The sequence below is a fragment of the Diadema antillarum genome, unplaced genomic scaffold, assembly GCF_040938485.1.
Source record: "Diadema antillarum isolate AM-2024a unplaced genomic scaffold, OU_Dant_1.0 seq00000375_RagTag, whole genome shotgun sequence".
Classification (NCBI taxonomy): domain Eukaryota; kingdom Metazoa; phylum Echinodermata; class Echinoidea; order Diadematoida; family Diadematidae; genus Diadema; species Diadema antillarum.
In genome coordinates this window covers 459,759-475,548 of record NW_027271374.1, presented here as the reverse complement: position 1 = coordinate 475,548, position 15,790 = coordinate 459,759, and the positions used below count along the sequence as shown (strand labels likewise).

Sequence of the window (15,790 nt, the reverse complement as noted above, 5' to 3'; positions counted from 1 at the left end):
TATAAGGAAGGTAATGGTGGATACCTCCCAGTATTTATGAATATGTACAATAAACTTGAGATAACTTTGTATAGACTTTAAAGCGATAAAGAAAGTAGTCGCACCGATGCCCGACTTGTCCCTTTAGTCTTTGCTCTGCTCTATGTCCTGCTCCCGCTCTCTACTTCTGCATTCTTTACAGTGTGCTTTTAAATTTTCGTTGGGTGCTTTTGTTGTAATCTTGCTGATTATCCCCGACATGCACCCTTTTCACTTTCGCATTGATCAAGTGTAGGCTTTCATCGATCGAGGGAGGTAATGTTTAATGTTGATATCAAAATTTATTGGATGTATTGCTCTCACTGTTCATGCCTTTAAAATGTCTCCCATTTCTCTTGCTTTCTGGGTAAACTCTCTTTTGTTTTCATTTAAAGAGTAAAATTTGTTGCATCACTGAAACTTCCGTCATTCATTGATTGTGACTGTGAGTCATATGCTAAGGACTTTGATCAGTGTGTGATAGGTAGACTTGTCAGAATCAAGACTCAATTGTCTGATTATTTTTTGTCTTTTTATTTAAAAACACGATTATTATTAATGAAATTTGTCATGTTTTTAATGGTATTTTAAGCCTTTATTTCAGGCACAATATTGACATTTTTTAGACTGAGTAGTTCTCATAGAGAGTTGCATCATCTAGAATAGCTTTCCCTGATGTGATTTAACATCTCTTGTTTGGTCTCCTCAGTCTATAGGACTGGTGTAGTAATTATCGTGATGTCTTCATCATTAACTAGGTAGCAATTCCAGATTTATTCAGTTTTTTCCCTCCGACATGAAGTCTTTCATTTCCTTCTCCTGCGGAAAACCTGCAAACTGTAACAACAGTATTAATAGTTTGCACAAATAGTGTGAACTATGCCCGGTGTTACCGTGACGATGCTTTAGTAGTCGGTGCCTAGAGAATGACACAGAGAGTTACGGCAGGACTCCTCGTTTAGTCGTCCATTCGTAGGAGAGGTAGTAGTTCCCCCTCGTTGCGGAAGTTTCTGCAGGCTGTACTGGTTCTGCTCAAGGTGGCCACTCGTTGTGTTGAAACAACTCGACTTTCTTCTTACCCCCAGGGGGTAGTATTTACACAGAAAGAACATGTTCTGCTAGCCAAGACAACCAGAAGTTGTGTTAATGGATTCAAGGAATATCATACACTTTTAGGATTAATATTTCTTTTTATTTCTTGTTTGCTGAAACTAGAGTTCGATTGAGGTTTGTTCTGTTTTGTGTTGTTTTGTTTTTGATAGAGAAAAACAATATTAAAGCTTGCAATCTGCTGCACAGCGTCATCTTCTGGTTAACTTCTGATGCAAATGGAGAAGAGATATTAATTCTCGTAATGGGAGTCAGAATTTGTGCTGTCCATCAGCAAAGATCAAATCTCATTCTCCAGCAGAGTGGATCATCCGATGTTGCAGGTAGTTGCGGTGGTGGGGAAGGCTTCTGCAGTGTGTGTACATGGTATGCAGAGTATACAGTGTGTGTAGCTTGGCCGACAAGAGCCAAGCTGTAGGGAACCAGTGTCAAGTTTATCGGTATCCGATACAGGACTATAGCGAGCATTATTAGGGAAGGTGTGAAATATATAGACAAGACAACAGAAAAAAAAAAAATGCACAAAAAAGAATTGATAGTAGTTTTGCTCTGAATGTATGCCTATGTAAATAGAGATGTAATTAAAGTGTAGAGGTAGTTCATGCGTGTAGGAGATGATTCACTATATGTTCAACTCTTTGTTTTTGCTTCTTCTTTTTTAGTAGCAATGTCACTATGTGAATGTGTAGAATCTTTTGATATGTTTATGTGATGATATAGTTCTCAATATATCAATATATCAATGAATGCAAGAGGAATACAGCAATCCAGATAATTTACCATCTCTGAGTGGGAGATATCCAGTTCCAGGGTATGTGTTCATTCTTTCCAGGCTTTTTGAATGCTGATTTGGACAGGGAGGTGTACTAATCATACGAAACTAATTGGATACTTATGTCATCTTTTGTCTTGGGTTTTGTTACAAAATTGGATCTGTTTCAGTATTTCTCATTTGTGCTCACTATCATTAAAAACAAAAGTGGCTTACAACCGAAATGTTCTTGAGTGAGTCTGTGTTCTCTCTTTAATGTCGACTAATGAGGTGTATATGTTTCCACAGTGCAACTTAGAATATTAAATCTTCAAGTCCCAAATACCACCGTTCTGCAATTTAGAGCCGATATTTTTTTTTTTTATTACAGTACTTGTACATGTATATATATTTTAAAGTTCGTGGCCATTTTGCCACCCTGAAAAACTAGATTCATTTCATATGCTGCTACACTGTAGAGGTAGATATGGATTTACACTGAATATATTAGAACCCCCCCCCCCAAAAAAAAAAAAACCAAAAAACAAACAAACAAACAAACAAACAGCCGTTACTCTCGGTACAAAACGTAAGAGTATACTTAAGTGACATAGGGTTATTTTTCAACTTCTTTTTAAAGAACTCGGGGTATATCACCGTAAGATTTCATACACAATGTTGGAAAACATTCTTCTATCATGCAAAATTTCTTTTGACAGTCGCAAAAATGATACACAACCGATAAGTTTTTACTATTCGTTATCAGAGTTTCATGTATAATTCATTGTTTTGGTCGCAGACTTTTCAAAGCCTTTCAAATGCTTAACCACCTGATCCTTAGATTGCCAATATAAAAGTAAATTATGTATTTGTATATATATGTAAAATATATATATATATATATATATATATATATATATATACAGTAATTAAAAATGTCTTTCTCAATTTGGAAATTTTATGTTAAGATGTTTGCAGTTTGCAGATTTAATGAATTGAACCAGTTTCATCCGATATTTCTACAGTAAAAGTTGCTCTGAATTTTAGAACTGGTTTAAAGACTGAGGGACTATCTGAAGAACACATCTGTGAAATTTGAAGAAACTCTGACAAACCATCGCTGAATGGGAAGACTACAACACTTTGTGACGTCACATACGGACAAGGACAAAAAGAAAATGATAAAAGTTTAGCATATGTTCACTTTTCAAGCAAAATTAAAGAGCTCTTTACTTACTTCTTTCAGAAATCAGAGGAATAATATTGCCCTGCACAATGTACTTGTTCTTGTATTATGTGAATACATGTACAGTAATGCAGCAAGTCAAGGGGATGCGTACTTTCCATACGAAATCAAAATTTGTGGAATGCTCATATTTTTCTATCGATGTACTTATGAAAGTGACGTCACGAATTGTATGAATCGTTTTATCCAGTGATGACTGCTCCAAATTTAAAAAAAAAAAAATGTAACTTTGCAACTGATCGTCCAATTTTCCTCAAACTTCGGTGATGTGTTCCACTAATATTGCTGCATTCATTCACATGTATATCGTGAGGGTGTTCCCCCCTCCCCCTTCCCCCCCCCCCCCCCGGGAATATAGGTGGAGGTTGAGAGCTTTTTGGCCCAAAGTAATCCAGAGGATCGCCATGTAGGGATGTAAGTCGGTTGTGTGTGGTGGCAGGAGAGGAAGAGAGCGGGTGAAGTGAGCGTATTGAGTGTGTTCGATCATAACAGTGTAGTGGATTATTGGTGCGTTAGCTTTTCGGTGTATGTGTTAAAGGGGAATGAAACCCAAATACAGGTTTACATGAATGCAGCAATATAGGTTTAGAACAATCAGACGATCTGTAGCTAATTTATTGATTTTTTTAAAGTTTTGGTGCCAACATCGCAGGATGAAAAGACTTCTACACTTTGTGACGTCACGAATATGGAAAACAAATGAAAACACGAAGAAAAAGCAACATATTTTCACTTTTATACCACAATGGAAGACCACCTGACTTGCCTTTTTCAGAAAGAGAATGATTATAATGTTTTGAAGGAATCGAAAGAGGGTGTACTTCTCAAATAATAAAAAAAAAAATGTGTATTAATCGTTCAAAAGATGACGAGATACTAGGCAATTTTCTACAGCTCTATATCTTCCAACTGAATACATAGTTGCAGTACTTTGGGTGATATACCTTGACAATCCCCTTTTCCTTCTGTCGACTATCAAAAGAAATGCAAGCATTATTGTTAATCACGCTGCAGCTGTAGATAGTAAACCCCAAATGCATTCACACAATTTACTACGATCAGAATGATTAGGCCTACACATCATGACAAACTTGTATAATCAAGATAAGAACTTAGACGAAAATTATCCAGGTCACTCAAAACTTGATTAACGTCTAAAATAAACGCGAAAACTTCACAGAAAGACAGGAGGGTAGAGAGAGAGAAAATGAGGTTAGGGAGAAAGAGATTAATGAACGCGAGCGGATATATTTGTTTACTTTAACAAAAATAGATAGTAATAGTAAGGTCATATGGCACGTAATACCAGTTGTGGAATTCTCAACTAACTTGACGATCAGAAAATGAACAGCGCCACCATTCGCTCTCTCTCTCTCTCTCTCTCTCCACAGGTACTGTCCCCATCATGTGATCTTTTACAAAGATTACCTCAAGAAAGAGATCGGAGTGTGTTGGATCTGGCACGGTAACTTCGTGTTAACCCACTAAGATCAAGAAGCAATTCTTCCCCCGTTTTTCATGAGGAAGGGAGGGGTTGATTTAGGATATTATCAATATATATTTATATTTTTACTGTCCATTCTTCGTGTTTCAGAAGATGAAGGGAAATAAGTTCATACTTAAAACTAATATTTTTTTTATTGTTAAATCGGGTAAGGAATTTTCAAAACCTTCCTCATCACTATGGTTATAACGGATGATTCGTAGACTGGTAAGACTTTTGAGAAGATTAGAATTCTTTTCCCCCTCTCTTTAACCAGCATTGTAAATTTATTTCTGATATTGAGCATGCAGATAAAGTAATCTAACAAGTTTCCGGAAATCTTTTTAGAATGGTAAAATAATATTATGACAGTATAAAGTGCCGATGATGATTCCTGCAAAACAATTTTCCAGAACTTGACGGGCGAAGTCAATAATATCGGTCCGCTTTGACTTACCCCCCCCCCCCCCCCCCCCCCCACCCTCCATGAAAGATATCAGATATAACCACAATCCCCGTGGGGCGAGTGACAAAAAATAGCGCCTACATTTGTGAGTTACGTTTACCTTTATTATCACTCTCGTTTCTTTGGAAATTACATCAGTTTAAGTTCTATATTCGGTCCACAGCCGCGCAATGAATCACACTTATTAGAAAACATTTTATTGCTTATACTGTCAGAATATTGAGTCATTTCCTATACTGCTGCAACCAGATCGCACATCTTTTGTTACCACTCATAAACAAATTTTCCATAATCGAATTGATAGTTGGAAATTCAATTTTCGCTGAGATTAAACTAAGTTAGAACAAATGCGATCAATTTTTGATATCCCACACACACACACAAAAAAAAAAAAATGAAATGGAGCTCGGATGGAGAGAGAGAGAGAGAGGGGGGCGGGGAGGCAGAGTATGGGCACAGAGGTTAGATTTGGGGGACAGAAAAGGTTTTCTGGATATTTTAACGTTACCATTATGACTTCAGATGGGCGTTTTTATGTCTTCTATATTATAAGTTTATAAGATAATACCATTATTTTCTTTTAATCATCCTCGCAATTACTACCCTTACAAATATCAATAGTACCTGTATAATGAATACAGCAATGAATAATAATTATCATCGGTGACTTTTTTATGATAACTTTTAAAACCATTTTATTTGTCTTACATCGTCGCAATCGCACTTATTTTACATTTGTAAAAATTCGCTTGTAGGCCTATAGATAGGGAAGGTCCAGAAGAAAAAAAAAACCCGGTAATATCTCATTGAATTCGACCAAAATTGCACATTATGATCACTCTTTTTTCCCCCTTTTTGGAAAAGTATCAATTTACACATTCGCTCGACTTCTTATTATCGACATAACAAGGTTGGCATACCCAGTATGCCTGCTACTAGTAATGTGAATAAGATTATGATCAATGAGTGTGGAATTCCTTATGGTTCCGTGATTATACTCTTACTTACACGAATACTTGATAAAGCCTCCATTTCACTGACCATCGGAGCCGCTCATAATAATTATGGGCTGATCCCAAAAATGCGGGGAAGAAAAAAATCGGCGTTTGGTTGAGTTTCGATGACTCTGATCCAACATGCTCCACAGACTATATGCACGTGAGGGTGATATATACCAATGCCATTTGCGGAAGAGCCCCAGAACCAAGGTTCAAGGTAACCTCTCCAATGACTGATTAATATCGTCGAAAACTCAACAGACTGTCATAGGACGCCTGTTGAACAAACTTAGTTACAGCACGAAATGAAACTGACACACATTGGATAACGGGATTATTGACACTTTTCTGAAACACAGACACGACATTTTCTCAACTTTGACGCGACTTGTGACTGGAAACGGCGTCGGAGTTTAGCCCATGGCGAATACTAGTAGTTCCCTTATGGGACAGCTTGGGACGATCTTGCCTCATCGGATCGTGCCTGACGTCATGTCTGACACCGACCTGATAGTCGGCCAACACAAATCGCATTCATCAGACTGTGATCCGATACACTCTCAGTGGGTGGCCGGAAGCAACAAACATACCTAAGCTTGCATTCCTCCGCCGAGTGACCAAATGAGAAAAAAAAAATCTTTGTGGAACAAGGGTACAATGTATTAGAGATATGGAAAGTGATATAAACACTCTCCTATTTTTCCTAGGCATCGAAAGAACTCGATGACTGTCTACAGATAATATTTTGATCGAATCATGCCCGGTGCATATCATGTGTGGCAGAATATAATTATAATAGATGTAAATCCCTTTTTCATGCACTTCGCCCTCTTTACCAAGTTGTATGAATGGAATCTTGATAAGGCAACAGGGTTCTCTGCAGACATTATAGGGCCTACTATAGTACTCTAGAAAGTTTTCATGCCCCCTCCGCGAAGTGTCGCCGGAAGCATTACGCTTTCGGGTTGTCAGTCCGTTCTGTCCGTTATCGGTTTGTGGACGGCGTAACTTAACAACCATTTGAAGTATCCAAATGAAACTTGGAATATTACGAGTGTAGGACTATGTGTATGAATGGATGAAGCTGTGGCTATATCAACATTTGGGTAAACACGCTCAAAGGTCAAAAGAATTAGGGGATTCGGGACCCCTGTCCGGGACATACAGCTACATTATTTTCATTTCAACTAAAATTTAACTCTTAAAATATTGAAAACACACAGCAGATCTTTTAAATGAAAGAGCTTCATGATTTCTCCCGGTAAATTTTCATCATAACCATGAATCGAGTTTAGAGAATAAATGCATTCAATATAGTTTTGATAATTCATATCATTTTTGAATAAAGCCAAGCGAACTTTCTGTCGCCAGCACTACTGTATTTTGTTATGACTATTACGCCCGCATCCTCACATGTGTGTGTCATTTGATACCCGGACAGCAGTAAAGCATTAGTTGTGTTGTCTCTTCCGCTGCCCGTCGTGTACTCACTGTTCAAAGTAGCGTGTGTGCAATCCAACCTGTGAAAACGACGCTAACGTGTAGAATTTCCGTAGACACGAACACGTCTACGAGAATTACTGTACCACAGCTAGGCCAGGGTTAGGGCTGGTTACGATCGCCCGGTGCACGCCCGCAATACATCTTGTACTTGAGTTGGCTCGTACAGTACAGTGTATACGTACGTTGCACGGGACGGTACAAAAGTACATTGTACGATTCCGCTGGGTTACTGGTACATTGCCAAAATAAAACTGGACATACACTGTACTGGATGCCTACCGCCTGTGTTGAGTGATGTCGTTAACGGAACTCGAGTAATCGCCAACAGGAGAATTATGCGACGCAGAAGTCCTACACATCACATATAAAATGGGCCTACGATCGAGGGGAAAATATTTGATACTGATAACTATTTTTGGTTCGTTTTCCTTGCTGGTGCTGCAGTCGAGAACGGGTGAGTGAGACCGGTACCGGTGACGTGTGTGTGGGGAGGTAGGGGATACAAGGGGGCATCCGATATAAGTAGTGGGTTCAACATTGTACGGATATTGATAGCTAAATAGGCCCAGCTACAGCACAGCTCACCAGCGGCTGGTGTATGAATGGTGGTGCATGGCAACAACACAGAGTAAATTTAGAGTGACTCATATTAACGTCAGCGATGTAAATTTACCCTAAATCTGACATATACAAAAGTGTAGTGACGATATGTTGGTTGATGATGATGTTTTGATTATTAGCCAATTTTGTCGTCACTTTTTTCAATTCACAAATTGATGTGATACATTAATTTGTGTGTAAATTTAGAGATCTTACACTCTAGATGTCTAGGTCTAGTAAAAGTAGACAATGATTCTATTTTTTAGCAGTCCGGGAAACCCGCTCACGAGTGAGGCCTGCTCCCCCTCGGCCTTGCCTTTAAATACGAGCACTCCTCCGCCTCACAAGGCCTGCCGGGAGCCTCATGAGGGCTTCGGGGAGAGAGACTCAAGAAGCTCCCTGTTCACTTTTTATTCATCTCTCATGCATCTGACGTATACACATAAATTGTTGCAACTTTGCACAGTGATTTTTTGTTACACACACATGTCCACTATCGTATCCACGATGAACAGAAGAAAAAAATTCCTTTTTTTAAAAAAAAAACAAAAATCGAGTTTTAATCAACCGATGCACATCGACCCATCAAAACAGTGCCAGCGTGTTCGCACAATGCAAAACTGCCGCACCTAGCGGTCTGATCCGACTAAATATTTTCGGTGCTTTTTTCTGCGGCTCTCACCTCTCCGCACACGAATCAGCCTCTTGAAGCTGAAGTCTGACATCTTTTACCTACCTATGGTACCTATGAAAGATTCTGAACGCAGGCTGAGCCTCTGTATTCAGATTCAGGTTTAGTCCTTGAGATGAGCTGGATCATGACCAGGTGGCGTGGCGTCGAACTTAAATTTAATGGGTTCATTGTCACAGAATTTATCCAGACCAACTTCAAAACTGAAGACTTTTTACAAAAGTTCGTAAGGAGAAAAATAAAATCAGTACTAACCTTATCTTGTGCATACAAATTTTGTATTATATTCCAAATTACTATTCCACACTGATAGAGTAGGTGGGTACCAGTGGTACTCCAGTTTGTTAGCAAACTAATCACTTTGTAGGTATGACAAGTTCACTTTCTTCATCAATTCTGCCGCCCGCTAACCTTTGGGCGCTTTCCTGGAATCATCCTGCGGTGCGACGTCACATCACATCATGCATCCAGCACTTAGATTTTCAGAGCGAGCTTGCACGCGCACCAGGGGATACAGTATCCTCCAGTGCGTGCGCATGCTCGCTCTGAAAATCTCACAGCTTGTGCGCTGTCTGTATGTGCCGGATTAATGGGGATGTGTGATGTGATGTGACATCACGTCGCGGGATTCCAGAAAAAGCACCCAAAGGTTTCTAGTTCTCTGTAATATGACAACCATACACAGCCCTGTCACTGGGGTTCTTCGCATGGCGTCTGGTCTGGCTAATGAATGCGAACGTTACTATTCACATTTCAATTCTTCAATACAGCCTACATACTGTATACGCCGTTATTTTCGCGAGGGTTTTATTTTCGCGAAATTCGCGAGCTTCGGGCTGATCGCGAAATTAAAGACACGCGAAAATATGACCCTGTCATACCTTATGTGCAAATTGATGACAAAATGCATCCAACGCTGGCCGGACCAGAATGCGGCTACGGTGCGACCGATTGTGGAAGTGCAGTACGATGCTAAACATGCATTTAAAATTTGCAATCTCCGTGCTATGTTACCCTACGCGAACGAACACCGGCTCGACGTGGTTGGGTACACGGCCGGGTGAGGCCTAGGGATGCATGTAGCTCGAACCAGACGCCGTGTGTGCAGGGCCGTGCAGACGCCAGTGCGCAGCTAGGTGTAGCTAGCGCGACACTTGTGTACAGCGACAGGGCCGTGTATATTGGATGTATGTAAAACTTTCGCTAGCGCTAGCGCAGCTCTGAAACTTTGTCTTCTATTTATTGCAACATTTGGTAGGTACTGAGTACTTGTGAATGCCGTAATTGTTTCATTTTATAAATCGTGTATATTGGATGTATGTAAAACTTTCGCTAGCGCTAGCGCAGCTCTGAAACTTTGTCTTCTATTTATTGCAACATTTGGTAGGTACTGAGTACTTGTGAATTCCGTAATTGTTTCATTTTATAAATCTTCTACTGTGTCGTTTCTATTTTCATGTTTGGGAGTCACAATGCAAATGGAAAAACGTTACGAGTACGTTGGCAAGTGTTTGAACGTGTTTCTCGGGCTTGGCAGTAGACCCTACTACTACTATCAATCGCGAATTTAACAACACGCGAAAATGCCACTGATACCGTGATTCGCGAAGATATCTGTACACGAAAATATTGGCGTATACAGTAGTACAGGACACTGTTCACTGTATGTGTAGTGTGGTTTATATGCCAACGATCGACAACTGCACTCTGCTGTTTCTTCCATTAGATGTTGTGGGATTTTCAGACATTTGCGATTGTTTACCAGTAAAATTACATACAGGCTGTACTTACATGTACTTACATTGAAGTAGAACTACATTTGAGGGTAAACTTTCGGACAACGTACAATTTAACAATTTATGTAGACCATCCAGGCTTTTAGATTGCACTTTATCATTTATTGTGATGAAGATTAATCTTCAAATACTTGTACATGTAGGAACTTTTTTTTAGAAAAGGCTTCCTTATGCCCTCCAACTAATTTTGCCATACCACTCTACTGTACACCACTTTTGTTAGCTTACAAATGCATGGATGCACTCACACACATTTTGGGGACATACATATTAATGTATTATAAGGAAGCTTTGCTTTTTTTTTTTTTTAGCAAATAGCTGAACATTTTTCTTTGATACTGTACTCTCTGGGATTATCTGAATTCAGCATGAGACTGAAGTTACTAAAAAAAAAAATGAGGAAAAGAAGGGAAAAAATATAAGAAGAAATTCAAGAGATGGATCATTGATACAAAACAAACAGTAAACCAACAGCATGTAAACCTGTGCATTAATGGATTGTTTAGAAACCCAAGTCGTTGCTGCTACACGTACAAGAGTACATTGTGCCATTGTATCCTGGATGAAGTACTGTAGCATGGATTAATTTGGAAATGGAAAATATTTTTTTATGATGTATCATATCCTCTTTTTGATTTTTCTCCCGCCAATGCATCAGGGGAGATTGACGGCAACTTCCAGACGTACGAGAGCCGACTGGAGGAGTTGCGTAATCGCCTTCAGAGCACCGAGCGCCAGAACCAGGCCCGGGCCGTGGAACTCCATCATCTCCAGCAGCAGCTGAAACGGGTGGCAGAAGCTGCTGCCAACAGCTCGGCTGCTCGAGGTAAAGAAAACTCTGGAGGAGTATGCTAGAGTCTATCCTAACTGTAGAACAAGGAATGTTTGCATGCATTTTAATTTTGGGAATTTCGCGGGCGCGAAGATTCGCGAAATTAAAATGCACGCGAAATTTCTTATCTACATTATATGCATTGAACGCAAGTGGCAATTCGCGAAAATTTCGTGCCGCAAATATATTATGTTTTACAGTATTTCCCTTTTTTTTGGGGGGGGGAGGGGGAGGGCATTGATATCCATGGCCAAGTACTAGAGAACAAAAGTCGAAAGTGCAGTGCAATTTGAAAGAATCATCAAAATTGGGCTCCAAGTATGCACTGATTTTGCATAGGGAATATAGGTTTACTGACTAAATGGGCTTTGACTGCCCCCAACAACATCAACAACAACAACAGCGAAAGTAGTGTATAGTTTCAAAGTGTGTATTTTTTTTTCCAATGTTCAATGAGTGATAACTTTCCAGTTGGCAAATTTTAACAAGAATTTGCTGAAGTTATTTACTCAAATGTTGCTTACAATACATTATTTGTAATGTGTAGTGATGTGGGTTGACTTTGTGTAGAGTTTTGCTTCATTTTGTTGATGGTATGAGGTGTAATCCACTCGCTTGATTACCACATGAACAGATTCATACCGATTGTTTCCTGAAAATCGTGCTCAGGCATCATCCGATCATGCGTACAACCGTAAGGTTTATGATGAAGCCTACTTCAGTGATGTGACCCTCTGTAAGGAGACACCCTGTTCACAAAGGCCACTATTCCATCTCATTTAATAGTCTTCACAGACAAACACGACTGCAGGATCTCACATGCCATGTGTCAGTACATTAAATGATTAAGTTTTCCATACATTTATGAACTTCATCCTGTAGTAATCGGTATGCAAATAACATTCGAACTTTATACAGAACTGATCATTGAGTTAACTAAAAACAGTGTATGTGGCTGAACCACAATTTATCTCCAGACCCATGCCAATTTAATTCCATTTGTTAGATTGTTGATTATTTGTAAATAGATCTGTGACATTGGTATTAGCTCATGATCAGTTAACAGTTTTGATACTTTAATTGATATCTGAAAGCCTTTTCTACAGTTAACTTGACAATTACATTAATAGCTACACTGGCTGGGTAATTGTTTGTGGAGATCAAAAGTCATTACCAAACGTTTTAAGACTGAGAGAAAACTTTTTGTTACTTCACTGTGTAATAAAAATCATGAAGATTATGTAATACCCCTGTGGAAAAAAGATAAAAGAATTTTTGTTCGTTTTATTTATTTATAGTTTTAAAGAAGACTTGCAAAGCTCTTCTGGTCTATGAGAGAAGAAAAGAATTACAGTCTACAACAACAAGTCAAGAGAATCTGCAAAGACACTACACCCTTGATAAAGTGTGTCTCTGAATGTGATGTATGGACTGCGATAGGAGATGGAGAGGGAGAAGAGATTAATTCTTGAAAGGATTAGTTTTGTCATGAATAATTCATTGATCCTGCTGTAATTAGGGTTGTCAGTAGTCATTACCTATCACAAGTGGCCTGTCTAAATTAGCCAGCAGGCTCACTGTAAGTAGAAAGACAGTACCTGCTTGGGTTAGAGTACCAGCTCCATGATTGGAATCATCAAGGAAAACTTTACAGCGTGGCTCTCTCAAATTTTCACAAGGCCATTGTTGGTGTGATTCCAACAATGGTCATCAAAGCCTTCCATAGAATTAGAAATGAGTTTGCACTTTAAAGGACAAGTTCACCTTCATAAACATAAGGATTGAGAGAATGTAGCAATATTAGTAGAACACATCATTGAAAGTTTGAGGAAAATCAGACAATCCGTTCAAAAGTTATGAATTTTTGAAGTTTTTGTGCAGTACCCGCTGGATGAGAAGACTACTGCAGTGTATGAATAACTTAGATGTCACATGCGTACAACAATATAAGGAAAATATAAAGAGAATTTCATAAAATTCCATCTTTTGAAAAAAGTACACATTCCCCTGACTCGCTACCGACAAATGTTATGGGTAATATTATTCCCCCTGCCTTTAGAAAGAGGCAAGTCAAGTGCTCTTTTATTATGCGAAAAAAGTGAAAATATGTTGAATTTTCTTTTATATTTTCTTTATACTGTTGTACGCATATGACTCACAAGCTGTAGTAGTCTCCTCATCCAGCGGTTCCAACACAAAAATTAAAAAAATTCATAACTTTTGCATTGATTGTCCAATTTTCCTCAAACTTTCACTGATGTGTTCTACTAATATTGTTGCATTTTCTCAATCCTTATGTTTATGAAGGTGAACTTGTCCTTTAAAGGGATAGTACAGTATTGGTGGAGGTGAGAATTGGGCTTTTAACTTTTTGCAAGATACCAAGAAAACACTTTTGAAATAGTACAGAGCATAACATTTTAAGAGGATTTCAAAGTTTATTTGATGAAAATCGGGTTTGGAATTGCTGAAACATCCAAAAACAAAGTAAAACAAAGCGATCGTAATAAAGTGTGGGTCCCACACTTATTAGAATTGCTCTGTTTTGGATATCTCAGCCATTTCAAAACCAATTTTCATCAAATAAACGTTGAATTCCCCATGGAATTACATGCTCTTTCATATTTCATAAAAGGTTTCTCATTATTTCATCAAAAAATGTTAGAAACCTGAAATTAGGTCTCAACCGAAACTATACGATCCCTTTAAGTGCATTAGCAAAAAAAAAGCCCCACCCCCCCCCCCCCCTGAAAAAAAGAGAAAAGGATGAGGATTATCTGTTAATTACAACTTGTATTCTGCATGGTAGAGCGGCGTTATGAAAGATAGAATGCTACGATGTTCCAATTTGATTTTAACTCCGCTATAATGCCAGCCGTGTCGCATTAACCTTGGGAATGGCGATGCTGCGCATCATCAGCCAGACATAATTGAAGAAGATAAAAGAATGTCTTCATAACAGCCAATTAATGTCTCATCAACTCATCATGTTTTGACAAGACCCCGCGAGAGATGCTGAAACTTGCGTTGAGTCTCCCCGCAGGTACGATCCAGATGAGGCGTCAGACGATAATGTTTATAGAATTGAAGAAGCCTTTCCTCTGTACTCTTTTCACACCAGACACTGGGGTGGGGATTGAGATGGTCCAATAAGAAACCTGATACAGCCTCTACATGGGTGCTGCCAAGCACTCTATTGGTGTTTAATTGCCAAGAAATAAAGAAAAGAAGATAGAGTTCTACTGCATCTTGTGACTGAGAAGTGTGTAAGGTGAGAGTGCTTGAGAAAGTTTTGATATCAAATGGCCATTGTGTGTATTAAATTTCTGACACGATGAACCAAGCACATGTATCGTAGGACCTGAACGCACGTACAGGGTAAATTGTGTACGTACAAAAAGTATTTCTGTGTGCGCAGTTCTTTTCCATGCCTGTGCCTGTTGATTATGAATAATATTAAATACCATATATATGCATACCATACTGTATACACCATTTTAATAGTGAGTCTAATTTTTTTTTTCCGCGAATTCAGGCTTCCCAACAATTTCGCGAGCGGTTAGATTTGTGATCATGCAGCACAGTAGTCTATGGAGGAATGAACGTGTAACAAGTGGCATTAAGGGCAGGCTGTTAAATTTATGAATACCACGTGACTCCCAAAATTTATGAGTACCTCCTGACTTGCAAAATTCATGAAAAAAAAAAACAAAAAATAGCCAAATACTATGGCATGTACAGTATCAGAACTGTGTAGTCTTCCTGATTCTGTAGTGAGTCTCTCTGAGAGAGAGAGAAAAAAAAGGAAAATGTAGGCCTATCTCTTCATACACTGTATCTGGAAAAGTACAATTCAAAGGTCTCATTGATTTGGGTATTGCTTCTGCCTTTGAAGTTCATGTCAACAAGGACATTACCTCCCCGAATGCTCTGTTAAACCTCCCCGCTATAACCCAGTTCACATTAACAACTTGGTCAGCAATGACCTTGAACCACAGACTTTTCAAAGAATGGATTGAAGATCAGTTGAAAACAGCCAAGCAGAAAGCGTGAAGAGCAGTTGAAAACATTCTACAATGTAGAAAAAAGTGAAAAATTGTGTACGTACAGGTGTACTTGTAAGTGCTGCATGAATGGCTTTTGCTACTGTTAAGCAGGATACTGTATTTTCGCGGCATGAAAAAGAGCGGATGTGAAAAGGTACATTGTATAACTCATCCTGTGTAGAACTGCTAGCAGTCTTGTGGTTCAACACTGACATTCCAATGTTCCATTATTGTGTGAGCATCTATTACT

The 15,790-nt window shown here is 38.9% G+C and overlaps 1 protein-coding gene across 1 annotated transcript in view; it reads left to right on the top strand.

Moving 5' to 3' along the window:
* The first annotated feature begins 7,769 nt into the window (after positions 1-7,769).
* LOC139731478 (alpha-1,3-mannosyl-glycoprotein 4-beta-N-acetylglucosaminyltransferase B-like) overlaps positions 7,770-15,790 on the top strand; it is a 119,697-nt gene continuing 111,676 nt past the window's right edge. The window contains exons 1-2 of the mRNA XM_071642362.1: positions 7,770-8,029; positions 11,321-11,488. Coding sequence (XP_071498463.1) covers positions 7,945-8,029; positions 11,321-11,488 — 253 coding nt within the window. The 5' untranslated portion in view covers positions 7,770-7,944. The remainder of the gene's footprint in view (positions 8,030-11,320; positions 11,489-15,790) is intronic.